Source organism: Chiloscyllium punctatum, chromosome 32 (assembly GCF_047496795.1).
Source record: "Chiloscyllium punctatum isolate Juve2018m chromosome 32, sChiPun1.3, whole genome shotgun sequence".
NCBI lineage: Eukaryota > Metazoa > Chordata > Chondrichthyes > Orectolobiformes > Hemiscylliidae > Chiloscyllium > Chiloscyllium punctatum.
The window spans coordinates 35,306,892-35,322,410 of NC_092770.1; the positions used below are offsets into that span (position 1 = coordinate 35,306,892).

At 39.7% G+C, this 15,519-nt stretch overlaps 1 protein-coding gene across 5 annotated transcripts in view; it reads left to right on the plus strand.

Annotated features, from left to right (window-relative positions):
* The window catches only part of nap1l1 (nucleosome assembly protein 1-like 1), an 89,518-nt gene extending 75,530 nt beyond the window's left edge, over positions 1-13,988 (plus strand). For 3 of the 5 annotated variants that reach the window (XM_072552075.1, XM_072552076.1, XM_072552074.1), the window contains 3 exons: positions 1,355-1,387; positions 1,536-1,586; positions 13,156-13,988. In XM_072552075.1, the coding sequence (XP_072408176.1) occupies positions 1,355-1,387; positions 1,536-1,586; positions 13,156-13,194 (123 nt within the window). In that variant the 3' untranslated portion in view covers positions 13,195-13,988. Of the gene's footprint in view, positions 1-1,354; positions 1,388-1,535; positions 1,587-7,174; positions 7,213-13,155 lie in introns of all 5 variants that reach the window. The other 2 variants (XM_072552077.1, XM_072552078.1) reach the window with 2 other exon arrangements.
* The last annotated feature ends 1,531 nt before the right edge of the window (positions 13,989-15,519 follow it).

Here is a 15,519-nt window from a genome sequence, read left to right on the forward strand (position 1 = left end):
ATTGTGACAACCTGAACTGCATTCAGTACTACAAATGTGGCCTAAGCAAAGTTTTGCAGTTGCAACATGATTTATACAGTGCCCTGACTGATCAAGACAAGCATGCTGTATACTGCCTTTACCATCTTTATCCACCTGTGTTGCCAATTTCAGGGAGCTCTAGACTTGTACCCCAAAATCCCTTTGTATATCAGTGCTCCTAAAGGTCCAGCCATTACTGATACTTTTCTGTTGCGTTTATCCCCTCAAAATTCATCTCGTGCTTGTCCAAATTAAACTCCATCTATTTTTCCACCAACCTTTCAACTGTTTGGATCTAGCAGGACATAAAACATAACCTTTCTCACCATTCGCAACTCCATTTTGTTCTCTGCAAACTTGCTGATCTAGACTCTCTGGATATTTTCTCATCCAAATGATTTTACAAACAACTGAGATCCTAGCATTGATCCTTGTGGAACACTATTGATCACAGGCCTTCAGTCAGAATAACACAGGTCTACGTCTATCCCCTGTTTTCTATGATCAAGCCAATTTTGTATCCAACTTGCCAACTCGTCGTGGATTCCATGCAATTTAATCTGCTGGACCAGTCGACCATGAGAGAGGGACCTTGTCAAGTGCTTTAGTCAAGTCCAAGTAGGTAATATTCACTGCCCTGTCCTCATCCATCATCTTCGTCACTACCTCAAATTTGATTTAGACAAGACCTCTCTCACACAAAGCTGTGCTAACTATCTTTTTAAGTCCATACTTTTCAAAATGAGTAAATTATTTATCAACTAATCTCCACTATTTCCACTGTTGTACAAAAATATTTTCCTAACCAGTATCATTAGGAAAATGTATTGTCTGTGAGGCTGCTTCACTGAAGGAAGCCTTAAATCTTACTACGATATTGTTATTCACTTGCTTGACCAAAAGAAGAATTGATATGCAGTCACCTTAATATCCAAGTTCATGAGAACTTGTTTAAACATAAGATTTAAAGGGTTGTCAATTGGGTTCTTAAAGTTGCATAACTTGCTCAGTTAAGCATTTTGGAAATAATTCTGCGCTGAATATTGGAAGTTAGAATAAGGTTTTTGAAAACAACTCAACAGGTCTGGTAGTATCCATGGAGAGAGAATTAATGTATTTAACAAATGCTGTCAAACCTGTTGAGTTTCTCCAGCATTTTCCTTGACTCCAGTTTCCAGAATCTGCCTTATTTTGCTTTCATAGTGATGAAAGTGACTCACGTTATGTAAACTGACTTGATGAGAAGTCTGCACAGTTCCCATTGTGGCAATGATTCTAATTTGATATGGCATGGAAAAATCAGCTTGAGAATTTTCCTTTTCTTTCACTACAGTACGACGAGGAGGGTGAAGAGGCAGATGATGAGGTAATTTTTTTATTTTATCTTGCGACAGTTGCTTGGGAAAATATCTCTGACAGTAGTACAAATGAGCATGTCATGCTAATTTGGTTTGTTTGTCCTGCTGATTCTAGAAAATATTAGACCACTTTCATTGCCCTCTTATTTTAAACAGGAAGGAGAGGAAGAAGCAGATGAAGAAAATGACCCAGATTATGACCCTAAGGTGGGAATTTGAATTTACTTTCTAGAAAATAATTTTTTTCTTACAGGCAAAGTGCTTTTGCTATACAAAGACATTTTTCAATTATGATATGTACGTTATTTGTGATGGTCTCCATTTACAATGAACTATTTTATCCACTCATCCTCTTTTTGGAGGGGGAGGTTTTCGATTGCAAACAAGACAGAAAATGATTTTGAACCATTTTTCCCAAGTTTTCGTCCAGCTAAGTTGTGTACAGAGTGCTGTTTGCAGGTAAACCCATTTGTGAGCAGTACTAAATTTAGCAGAAATAAACCTGTCTGATACTATTTTTGAGTTGAATAAAGGTGAAAAATTGCTGAGACTTTCTCAATGGAGAGGCTAGATGTTGCAGTTGTTCTCCTTGAGCAGTGAAGCCTAATGAAGATGTCATGAAGGACTTTCTTTGAAATAAGAAATGGTAGTGACAGAGGCTTGATCGGCTACAGACAATAATTGACGATGTACCAGAAATGAGAATTATTTGTATTGCATTTTAATCTGTAATGTAGTGCCTGAAAGGTTGCTGGAAGCAGGATTAATTGAATTTCTGTTTAAAAATGTTGCAGGGCTATTGAATAAGGACGGGAAAGTGAGATTGAGGTTTTCCCAAGGTTCTGTATAGGCACAAATGCCTTTGTTCTGTGCTGTAGTTTTCTGGTTCCTAGAAAGATGAAAACCATGAGTCTTGAAGAGAAAGCAGATTTTGGCTACCCGTGGCCTGGATTGGTCTCCTGCCAGATATTTTCCTTCTATGCTTAAGAAATTTGAGAGACTAACGACAACACATTGGATTTAATGAAGGGAAGAAAATCTTCAATTCTCAGAATTAGGATTTGAAAAGAAAACATACTGGAGATGTGTGATCAGAAACATTAATACATGATCAGATTCTGAAAGGATATCAGCAAATGAAAAGCCACTTCAAACCAAAATGTTAACTCTATAATAAATGTTTAAAATTGAGGGGCATAGGTGGGCAGGAAGGAGATTTTCTCAGTTTTATTTTTTTTTGGAGGAAGCAGTGACTGGGGACATTGTAGACTAGGAAAGTGGTGAGGAAATGTTGTTGTTTTTACCAGAAAGTGGTGGGAATCTGGAGCTCACTGCCTCTGGATGTAAGTTTGCTCACTGAGTTGGAAGGTTTGTCTTCAGATATTTTGTTATCAAAATGGGTAACCTCCAGTGAGCCTGTGGTGAAACGTTGGTGGTATGTCCCGCACTTCCAGTTCTTTTTATCTGATTTGGAACCCCTTCTATCATCTATATATTGAGAACCCTGGTTGGAATGCCATCCTTCTAGGAATTCTCGTGCATGTTTCTGTTTGGCTTGTCTGAGGATGGATGTGTTGTCCCAAAATGGCGTCCTCCTCCGTCTGTATGTAAGGATACTCGTGATAGTGGGTCATGTCTTTTTGTGGCTAGTTGATGTTCATGTATCCTGGTGGCTAGTTTTCTGCCTGATTTTGTTAGGTTCTCTTCCTGAGGTTTCACATGAGATGCAATTCGCGCACACAGACTTCTGCAAATAGTTAAAGTTTATTCAAGCTTGTACAAGCTAGGTGACCCCCTTTGACCCTTTTCGGAGGTGTATGAAGTAGTCAAAATGAACAGAAGAAAAATCCCCTTTATACAGGTCAGATGGTCATGCTCATACTTTGGCCACTCCCCCACAGTCACATGCCACTCAAGACAACCCTCGGTTACTCCCTCATAGTCATGTGTTAGGCAGGTATAATTTGGTAGGATGAGATCATCCTCCTGAGATAATGCTAATGCCCTAATCCTGGGGAATTGTTATGCAGATGATTTCTTGACTCAATGATTCCCCAAGACAATGTAGGTGTGGTATACCTAGCTTTGGGATAGCTAGGAAGCATTTCTGAACGGAAGAGATTGAATGATAGCTTAAACTAATAATAGGGGGAGTAGTATCAAGTGGCTGTCTAATTGGAGTGGGGGTCATTCACATTCTTGCATGATTGTTGTCATCGCCCACTTCCAGAATGTTCAGTTAACGCAGTCTAACTCTTTAATATTACATTAATGTCCAGTGAGAGATTCCCATTAATCTTTTAACATTAGTTTGTCCAATGTACTGTTTGCTACAGTTCTTGCAAGGTATTTTGTAAATTGCACTCGTTTTGCTTGTTGTTTGTATGGAGTCTCAAGTTCATTTGCTACTGTTTTAGTGTGTTGAGTTTGTGGGCTACCATGATGCCAAGAGGTCTGAGTAGTCTGGAAGTCATTTCAGAGAAGCTCACTGCCTGTAAGGCAGATATGAGGGATTCTGCCTCTAACATTTAAGTAGTTAGATGTATACTTGATGCCAAGGCATATAAGGCCATGGGCCAAATGCTGGAAAATGATATTAAAGTAGTTGTTTTTGACCAGCATAGACTCTAGCTTCTTTCTGTGTTGTATGACATCTCTATGATATTTAATTCTGTCTCCAAAGTTGCCTGACCCATGAGTTCCTCTTACATTTTCTATCTGTAGCTGGTTTGTTGGATCCATAGTGTTTTGCTTCTATTTCAGAATTGATTAGGTTTTGGGTGTGAAATATTGGGAGGCAAAGAATGTTTAAGTCAAGCGCAATATGATTTAAAGTGAATGAAAGTCCTTGTAAGACGGTTAGACAGTGTAGAGACAGTGAAGGGGGTACTGTAACAAGTATTAAAAAGTGAATTTTTACCAACATTTGGTGGCCTACATATGCAAAAGACATTGCTAAGCTGTCAAAGGTGAAAGTATTCTCTCTACAAAATGTTCTGCGTTCCCTGTGAAAGTGAATTTCCCATGTCCTGTACGTACATAGCACCTACAAACACTCAACTCCCACAGTTACCAGGACTATACATCCTCACATCCTCCTTCCTGTAAGGATTCCATTCCATTCAATGTTTGTATAAAGGTTTGTAGCTTGGTTGCTAGTTGCAGTTCTGGGTATGTTCAGAGCTGGGAAATTAGTTTGCAACGAACAACTGGAACCAGCAGCGGGAACGATACTAAATAAATTCCAACTGACTCAGTACAGCAGTGCTTCACAGGAGGCTCCACAGCACTGAGGATGTCACCTGGATAGGGGATAAAGTCTGCAAACCAACTTCCCAGCTCGGCAGACATATCCACAACAACTGCGCTCCATTCCATTTTCCCAGTTTTTCTGTTTGTATCTGATCCGATAATAGCTTCTGCAAGGGGGCTGAAATGTCCATCATTGTCCACAACTGAGGATTCCCTGCCACCGTGGTTGACAGTGCCCTCTGCACTTCTGTTCCCCCCTCCAAAAAAAACCAATAGGGCCCTCCCATACCATCCCACACCCATGGGATTATTAGCCACTTTGCACAGGGATGCCACCATCAGACAGTCATCTCTTTCCTGCCTTTTCAGCATTTCACTCTTAAGGCACCTTGGTTCACTTGTCCTCTCCCAGCGCCTCCCCAAGACACCACTTCATGCAGTTGCAGAAAGTGTAACACCTGCCTGTTTCCCACCACCCTTTTCACTATCCAAGGCCCCAGATACACTTTCCAGATGAAGCTGTGATTTACCTGTACTTCACTCAAACTAGTCTACTGTATTTGCTGCTCACAATGTGGTCTCTTAGGGAGATGAAATGCAGACTGCATGACCACTTCGCAGAGTGCCATCTACTTTCTGTCCACATAAATAATCCTGAGCTTGCGATTGCCTGCACACACCACTATGAACTCTGACCAACATCTGTGTCAGACCTGCTGCGATGCTCCCGCAGGTGAAAGCATAAGCTGGAAGAACAGCAACTCACTTTGTTTGGGAGCTCTGCAGCCTTCAGGACTGAGTTCAATAATTTTAAGGCCTGAGTACCTTACTCCCCAACCTCCATTTACCAGGCCTTATCATTAGGTGTACTGCTACCACAAAAACCCATTGTCACCTACTAATGTCCCCATCAGCAGCTATGTGATTTTCCCAAGCTAAACCTCTCTTCACAGATGCTACCTCATTTCCAGCATTTCTTTGGGTTTTTTGTACATAACACCTCCCCAGTTTCTGCTTAGTATATATTTGATTTATATGAAGTAATTTCTACTCCATTCTTTCTGAACTGGAGATTTTTGGGCATTTAGCAACACATTGTTTAACATGCAGAACAGAGCTTAAAATATCAATAGCTTTTCACTTTTAAAACTGCATTAAATTCAGCAGTCTAACGTGAACATATTTCTTACCACTTCATTGAAATCAGCCACTAATATGGATCAGTGGAGAGGAATTAGTGTGATAGACGATACTGATGCTACAGAAGGGAGATTGAAGTTGTGAAGCAGTCTAGAGAATTGGATGAAAATATTTAAGATTTGGGAAAGTGGGTTCCAAAACATTGCTACATGTGGCTTCTTTTTGGGTGGGTGGATACACATTTGAGAGGCTGGATAAAATAGAAGGAGCAAACTGATTCCTGTTGCTTATTTGAAAATCAAGGCAACTTTCCAGGATTTCAGTAAGTGCTGAATGAATGGGAAAGGTTTTTTGATAGTGCCAGCTTTTGTTTAGGATTTTCTCAGTCGAATTGTATTCTGTTATTGACGGGCCATATCCTGTTTGGAAAGGGTTGAATTTGCACATTGGACCTGTTTTGAGGAGAAACTGGGGGAGCTCAATTGGATTGCAATAGTGGTGAGCTCAGTGTCTCAAAGGACTGGGAAATAGGAGAGTTTTTAATCCAGAAATTCTGTCCAGGTTTTTGAATATTTGAGCCTGGGTTTTGTGGTGTGCCAAAATAAATGACCAATACAGGTGCTGCAGAATGTTTCTAAATCTGATGTAGAATTTTTCACACCACAGATGGAAATTAAAACTCCAGTTGGGTTCTGATTCTCAGCAAAGAAAAATGACTGAGCCAGGAGAATATTTTGATTACCTTTTGGGTCACTGCACCCAGCTGTAATTGCAAGTTTTCCCCTCCCCACCACACACACTCATTTCCCAAATGATTTGGAGATGCCGGTGTTGGACTGGGGTGTACAAGTTTAAAAAATCACAACACCAGGTTATAGTCCAACAGGTTTAACTGGAAGCACACTAGCTTTTGGAGCGACGCTCCTTCATCAGGTGGTAGTCTGATGAAGGAGTGATGCTCCAAAAGTTAGTGTGCTTCCAATTAAACCTGTTGGACTATAACCCGGTGTTGTGATTTTTAACTAATTTCCTAAAGTTGCATTGTAATGTTCTGGATCAGCAGTATTTGGGCTCATGCTAGGTTTCTATATATAAAATTAAATGAATGTGCTTAATTGCTGTAATAATGGAGGGTATAATTTATTTTGAATAATTTGTAATGTTCCAAAGAACCCAAACTTAATCTTGCTTTTGAGATTTATTTGTACTAAGATGTAAATTTGAATAAATGTTTTTAACAGTATGAAATAGTATAATGAGATTAGCTCTAACAGCTGGGAAATTATATGTAGATTTAGCTATATATCTCTTGCTGAATTAGTTCCTGTTGGAGTTTCAAAATCTTTACTGGCTTCAAGTCTTGTACTTTCATGTCAGCTGCTCTCTGAATTTTTCCTTAATAGGTTTAAATGATGGCTAGAAATTACCCTACCCCTGGTAGGTAAGGCTTGCTGATCTTTACTATATAATACTTAACTAACTCATTCTACATGTTTTTTGCTTTTGTCAAATACTAATTAATGAGTGACACTTTTTAAATCTGACTCTTGTTTGCAGTAATGACCAGTTTTATCAATATCCTGTTTGAAAAACAGCTATACAGAAACATGTTACTACAGCAGAAAGACAGAATAACTTGGAAATAGTGTTTTAAATCAATTATTGCGTGTGCCGTGTTTAACTTGTGTATTTTAAATGTTAGTCTTGGAACTACTAAAACAGTTGTATTTGAACATTTAACAGTGAAACAGTCATGGGCTTGACATTTATGAGTAATGGCTATATTTAAGTACTGGCTCAATGGTCCATAATCAGTTGTGAATTCTCTAACTTGTGCTTGTTATATAGAAATATAGACGATAGTAGGTTTTTCAATTCCTTGAGCCTGCTCCACCATTCGGTGTGATCATCTAGCTCAATATCCTGATTTTCCCGTGGGCCCCCCCCCCCCCCCCCCACCCAAACCCTCCCTCTGTCTTCCCCCTACCTCATCCCTTGATCCCTTTAGCATGAGCTACATCTACCTTGAAAACAATGATTTGGTCTCAATCACTGATTATTGAATTTCACAGGCTCACCTCTCTCTGGGTGAAGAAATTTCTCCTCCCCTCAGTCCTAAAAGGTTACCTTTTCATTATTAAACTAAAAAAAATCCTTATTCTTGTATACAAAATTATTGAATCGATAATGCCAGCTTCTGCAACATGCACTAGCAGTTATGCCACTTACCACATTTATTGCTCCTGTGACACCTGATCGAATGCTTTTTTTTAGAAATCCAAGAATACTACATCTGGTGTCTCTCTTTATCTACATGACTAGTTCATCTTCAGACACTGACTCTTTTGTAAAACCATTTTACATTTAAAAGACATCTGGATGTGTATATGAATAAGAAGGGTTTAAAGGGATATGGGCCAAATGCTGGCAAATAGGATTAGATTTGTTGAGGATATCTGGTTGGTATGGATGAGTTGGACCGAAGGGTCTGTTCCCATGTTGTACATCTGACTCTGTGTTGCCTTTGTTTTTTTTTCCCTAAATACATGAAGACTTCCTAACAATTGTTGTCAAGACCTACCACTTGTTTTATTTCTCTTTTGCTAACTTAGTATCCATTGAGACAGTTCTAGAATCTTAGAACTGTAAGTTGTTGTGAGGGCATCATGTTCTTAGAATTTCTTAGCATTTCCTCAGTTTCTTCATACTGTTTTTTTTTTAATTTGATGAATTTCGATTCCTCATTTGTTAACCCCTTGGTAATCCTTTATTTCTGGTATATAATTTATCTTCTGTGAAGACAGACACCGAATATTTGTCCTATGTCTCTGCTGTTTCCTTGTTGCCCAATATACTGTCTTCTGTTTTCCCTCCAAAGGACTAGTGTTTACTGGTCAAATTTGGATGACAAATTTGAAAAGCCACTGGTATCTGATGCAGAGTGAGCAAATCTTAAATACTTGCAATTTGTCAATACTGACTGTGTTTTGCCTGCTGGACCCCTTGAGCATAGTTTTAAAGTATCGGTAAATAAAACCAGTAACTGTTGGGTTTAAAAAAAAAAGGCTGGCTACTAATGGGAATAAGCTGCCGTGAATAAGGGAGTGGACTTAGGGTCAGACTTACTCAAAGGTTATAAAAAAAATGTTTTGGAACTGGGATAATTGCTATGACTATGTCACAATTTGTCAATTTCAGACTTGATATAATTGTGTTGTATTATGGTTGCTTAATCCCCCAGTGGATCTTTTACTGCGAGATTCTCATTGTACCATATTAGATGTAAAATAATTTTATCCCTAGTTGGTTCCACAGTGCACTGACCCAGGAAACGATAACAAACATTCTCATTTACCAGACCATCTCTGCTGCTTAAATTAAGCTGCCACTATCTCTGATCAGATACTATCTTCAATTTCCCTTGCTAGCCGCATCTAGCTATTGTAACCTTCTAGGAATACATGTTTTTGAAAATAGGCTGTGGCTAGCATTTAAAGACTATATGCATCAAGCCATTTTAATGCACTTTTCCAATTCACTTGGAAAAGACACTGTTGTGTTGGGAGTAAAAGATGCAACTACTCCAGAACCACTTTGTTTTTGGTGGTGGCCGGAGTGTGGGCTGAGTACATGCAACAATCTAGGTATAGCAGCTGGTAGGCCTTGCGCTGGAATCCAGGCTCTGGGAGCAGTGGTCTGTCTCAATGAATGCTGTTAGTCAGAGGTTGGCTGTGCTAGGGTTCAACAATGCTAATGGGGAAGTTATAGCTGCTGCTGGGAAATGGCCTTAGTTCCCAGAATCACAGAGGACCATTAGCTGGGAATGTTTGTGGGGAAATGGTTGGGTCAGTGGCAAGAACAAAGGGTGACTATCTCACTCTGTCCCAATGCTGCTTCTAACCTGCAGCTGGGATAAATCCCATTTGGTGAGCTCATTTCCAACTGAGGGTATAAAGCCTCCTAAGTAAAAGCCTCATTTCATGCCTTTTTACCTTCTCGCTCGTAGCAAGCCTGTCTTCCAAACAGTAATGAATGGGGGTAGGAGGAAACATCACTTCCTTTTCACCTGTTGGCAGTGAAGAAAATGAGGGGTTTCCATTTAAGTCTTGATGTGTGACTTGGGGTCTGTTTTCTTTTTAATGTTTGATTTTAGACTAATGGCCACATCTTGAGTGAACATAAAACCTGTACCCAGTTTTCTAAATATAGAATCTTTTAATCCTAGGGGAACTACTTTAGTGGACTGTGATGGTATGTTAAAATAAATATACTATCAGAATTCCAAATCTTGACCTAATTCTAGTCCCAAATAGATTGATAGAATCTATTGTAGAAAGCAGTTTGCATGATGAATCTTCAGCTGTGCAGTGGAATGTGAGCACCTTTTCTTATTTCCTTTTTCTCTTCCTGGTCCCCGGCAGTGGTTAAACTTGAAACTCTTGATGTCTGTGACTAATTTAATTTTGGCTTTAGCAATGTGTAACAAGAGTGGGGAAGTACTTGAACCCAATTATTACAGTGGCTTCTTAATAGAAGTGGCACATCCTGATAAGAAGTCAAATTGTTCCCGTCATGTCACTAAAAGCCGTGAGAAATTCTGGATTAGGTGTAATTGTCAGCAATCCTGGTGGACAGGAAGCAGATTTTGAAAGCTCAACTTGTGTTATCTCTGACATAAAATACTGCAAAGCAGTTAACTGAAGTATTATCAAACAACTTGACACTAACAAAATTGTGATTACTGGTCCTTGTATCTCTCTCTTTTGCTGTAAAGAAATAGATTTTGAGTCCATTAAAGGTGGAGGGAGGCTGGAAAAAAATTGAGATGGAATTCCAGGTTAGGGCTGGGACAGCTGGTAATGTTGAAACGAAGAATAATCAAGAGACCAGAATTGGAAGAGCACAAAGATCTCCAGGTCAGAAAGCTGAGGCCATATAGGCTGGGTGACGCTATGGAGATGTTTTTGTCGGGGAGGGAAAATCTGAGCAGATTTCTTAAGGCAAAGGGATACTATGGGGGTTTAGATTTTACTACTGAGAGCTGACGTGTAGCACATTGAGGTTTTACTTTTTTCTGTTTACCCAAGCCGTCTCCTGTTTCACATCTTATACGTCGTGAAGATAATTACCAATGTTGCTGTATCGGAGATAATGAAATACCTGTAAAGACTATGGTGAAGGCCACGTATGCATTAGCATGAAAATCTCTAGCTTGCACATGTACAAGCTTCAAGGCATGCTACAGAATGTAGTCTGCTATGCTTGTTCTGTTATGTTTGATGTTGGTAACATCTGTCCTCTGGTAGTAGCATGAATGCAGATGTTTACCAAAGTTGAGTTGTAAACAAGACTTAGGTGCATGAGGCTTAAGGTTTAAAGGTGTGCTGTTCCATCCAAAATGTTTTCTGCTTTCTGTTGCATTCAGTAAGTATAATCAGTTATAGATTGGAAGCTGAGTCTGCTGTTAGTCTGTGTGTGGCTAGGGAATGTGACCTTCTGCCTGGAGCGCCTCTACATATGCACTGTGTCTTGGAATGATGCAAATATTTAGTTTTATGCTAACAGTTGTGACTAAAATGACATTCTCCTACATTGTGTGCTGAAAGTAGGCCTGCCTCCTAACTATTCATCTGGTGTTCTCCAAGCAAAATAACTGCAGATGATGGCAATTTGAATTTTAAAAAAAAACTGAATATACTGTAGCCAAGCAGCATCTCTGGAGGAAAATAAACTAGAGTTAATGATTTTCCAGACATGGGAATGATTTTGTTTCCAGCAACTGTGGATGTGGGAAGGGTGAAGTAGAAGGGGAAAGGCTGATTGGGTGAAACAGGAGAGATTATATGAAGAATAGTGGTGCATTGTGAAAAGAAACAAGAAATTGGTCTAGAAACGTTGTTCCCAAATGCAGCTCTTTAAGCCAGTCTTTTGGTAACTGGCCCTGTGGCTGTCTCCTTTTCCCTTTGCATCACTGTCTGATCAGTTTAATCTCTCTCCTTCCCTCTTGTTGTACCTTCCCACCTTTTCTGCCTTTTGTACTTAAAACATTCGAGACACAAGAATTATTTTCCTGTCCTGACAAAGTATCATCAACCTGAAATGTTGACTGTTTCTGTCCACATGAGCTGCTGACCTGTTCTCACTTCCAGCATTTTCTGCTTTTATTTTGGGGAGTATTATTTTTCTGTTTTGTGTGTAAATTGAAACAAATTTGTTGATTTCCTACCTAGTATGGGGTGGTGGTGACCTAATTGTAAAGTTGGTGACCTAGAAACCCAGGCTGCTGATCTGGTGACAATGGGTTTGGATCTAACCATTAGAATTAGAGTCCCTACAGTGTGGAAACAAACAGGACCTTCAGTCCAACAGGTCCAAACCGACCCTCTGAAGAATAGCCCACCTGGACCCATACCCCTATCCCATCACCAAATTTATCCCTAACTAGTTCATACTAGCCTACACATCCCTGAACACAATGGGCAATTTAGCATGGCTAATTCACCTAACCCACACATCTTTGGATTGTGGGAGGAAACTGGAGCACCTGGAGGAAACCAATGCAGACATGGGGACAATGTGCAAACTCCTCTCAAAGTCGCCCAAAGCTGGATTTGAATCCAGGTCCTTGGTGGTGTCAGATGTGTAATTTTGATTAAGTCTGGAATTTTACACTACAATGCTTGCCTTATGGCAATCATTTAACTTATTTATTGTAAAAACTTTTTCTGGTTCACTGTTGTCCCTCGAAGGAAATCTGTCATCCTTACCAGATCTGGCCTATGTGACTCCAGACCCACAGTCATGTGGTTGACTCCAAAATGTCTTCTGGGCAACTAGGGATGAGTAATAAATGTTGGCCAAGCTCTCAACAGTCCTGTCCCATGAATAAATAAAATAAAACTGAAGTTGTTTTGCATGTGTTGGTATCAGTGCACCAAGTGCTTTCCTCCCTTACCCCCTCCTTTCAGTATGTTCATCTATTTTGTTCCAAAAGAATGGTGAATTTCAGTGGCTTCTTAGGCCAGGATCCACTTGAAAAGCTGCTCTGGTGCGAAAATAGTTTTCTGAAGTATTCCTTTATTTTGAAAACTTACTCATATGGATCCAGGCAATAGAATTGTGATTCAAAATGTACCAAGGATACGTAATACTCTGCCTTCAAGAATTTTGTTTCCCTCTGTAATTAGTGCAATAGATTAGAATGTAGAACAAACGGTTTAGTGAAGGTATCTAAATTGCAATTCAACCTTAATTTAACCTTAATTCTTCTAAGGTCACCACAACAAATATTGTGGAAGTACTTGTAGCACTTCCTTTTTGGGCTGCTTGTTCTGCTTATAATAATTCTCGTGCTTTTTTTCTCTCCTCCTCCTCTTATTAACAGAAGGATCCGAACCCACCATCTGAGTGCAAGCAGCAGTGAAGCCTACTCTGTGGCCTTGAGGAACAACTGCACTGTACTGGCTTATTATAAACAACTAATAGTTACTTAAACAGCCTTATAATGTTTTGTATTTTCTTGGTAGGACAAATTTCAATTAACATTTTTTGGTTAATCATGAATCCTTGAATCAGCCAGTTCAGAACATGGTTACTACTCCTGCATTGTGTTTTTTTTTAGTTGGTTATTGATGGAATGGAGTTTTTAAAGTTGTGAATTTGTCATCCCACTGTTACAGAATTTGTGTTCTTCAGAATAAAATCTTGTGTTCGAGGCAGCACTGATGGAAGGCTTTTAGAGCAGCAAAATTCAGAGACCAATTTAGGTATATTCTGCTGGAGAACAATGAACCAAAGTAATTGTCCTTTTCTTCAGCCCCTGTTGTCTGAACATCTCAAACTGTGGAAAGACTTGTTTTGTAGTTTGGGTGTAACGTAGACTTTATACAAAATTATAGAAATAAAACTGTGTGAAATGTCTGTGCTTGCACTAGCTGTGCCTTCATTACTCATCTTCCTGTAAAGATGCAGTTCCAGAGTTACTTACCAGGAGACACTCATTGAAACTTTGTGGCTGGCTCCATGTACGGAGTTGCGGAATAGTTAATGGGAGATTTTTTGTCTCCAACCATGTACTGTTCATACATTGTTTGCTTAATTATGCTATAGTTTTTGTTCTTTTGTTTTAGTGAGATTGTGAACAACATGAAAGCATCACCACCGCCTGAAGGCCATACTGTACCACTTGGTGTGAATAAACTAGTATTTTCAGATTTTCTTATTGAGTTTTCTTCCAAATGATGTACATTGAACATAAAACATTACAGCACAGGCCCATCAGCCCACTACGTTGTGCCACCTGTACATTCTTGCCCATATGCTTATCCAATAACCATTTAAATGCCCTTAAAATTGAGTCTACTACTGTCGCAGGCACCACGTTCCATGCCCCTGCTACTGAGTAAAGCAATGTAATGTAGTTTGGTACTACAGAGGAACGTTCCTGCTGATTTGTCCAATGACGTTGGGACTGCGCTTGCATTTTTTTGATGGAAGACCCAAGTTCCAGTACTTTGTCAGCAGCTCAGTGATTTTCTTTTTTTTTTGTAGTGTCTATATGGACATGGCACAATATTAGTTAACTCCCTGTAGTGAAAATTCTTGCACTTTAGTTGAGTAGCAAATGCCATTGTTCTAGAATTACAGCACAGAAGAGGCCCATTGGCCTATCACTGTCTACTACAGTCCTACCTGCATTAGACTCATAGCTTTGAATGTTATGACTTTCTAAAGGTTGAGGTTTCTTCCCTCAACTGTCTTCCCAGGCAGTGCAGATTGACATTACCTCTGGGTGGAAAAAGCTTTTCCTTAATTCTTTAAATCTCCCATCTTTCATTTCAAAATTATGCCCCATTGTTGAATCTTCGACTAAGGAGAGCTGCTTTCTATCCACCTTATTCATGTCCCTGATGACCACTTACGATGGTCATACAGTATAGAAACACTCCCTTCAGCCCACAATGTCTATGCAGACCAACAAAAACCAAACTATACTAATCTCATTTGCCTGCACTTGGTCCATAGCCTGCTTCGCCCTGGCATTTTAAGTGCTTGTCTAGATGGTTTTTAAATGTTACCAGAGCATCTGCTTCCATCCCATCAGGCAACACAGTCCATATATCTACCACCCTCTGGGGTGAAAAATATTTTCCTTAGATTCCCTCTTAAACACTTGTTCTTCAGCACTCTAGTCTTGGACATCTGAGAGAATCTCTTCTCCATGGCAATCTACTGTATATGCCTCATAATTTGGTAAATGTCCATCAGATCTCTCCCTCTCCTCCTCCACCCGTCCACTCCCACCCCCACCCAAGACTCCTCTGCTCCAAGGAAAACAAACCCAAGTCTATCCAGTCTCTTAACTGACACTTTCCATCGCAGGCAGCATCCTGGTGGATCTCTTCTGCACCCTCTCTAGTGCAATCATGTCCTTCCGATTAGTGTAGTGACCAGAACTGCACACAGTATTCAATCTGTGAGCTAACCAATGTTTTTATAAAGTTGTAACTATACTGTTTTGCTCCTCTATCTAATTCCTGACTAATTAAGGCAAGTGGACTGTGTGCTGCCTTCACCACCCTGTCTACCAATGCTGATGCTTTTAGGAATCTATAGATTTGTAAACTAAGGTCCCTTTATTCCTCTACTCTGAGCAAGGGCTTGTTAGATCTTCCAAAATTCATCACCTTACGCTTATTAGGATTGAATTCCATCTGCCATTGCTCTGCCCAATTTACCAGCTGATCAC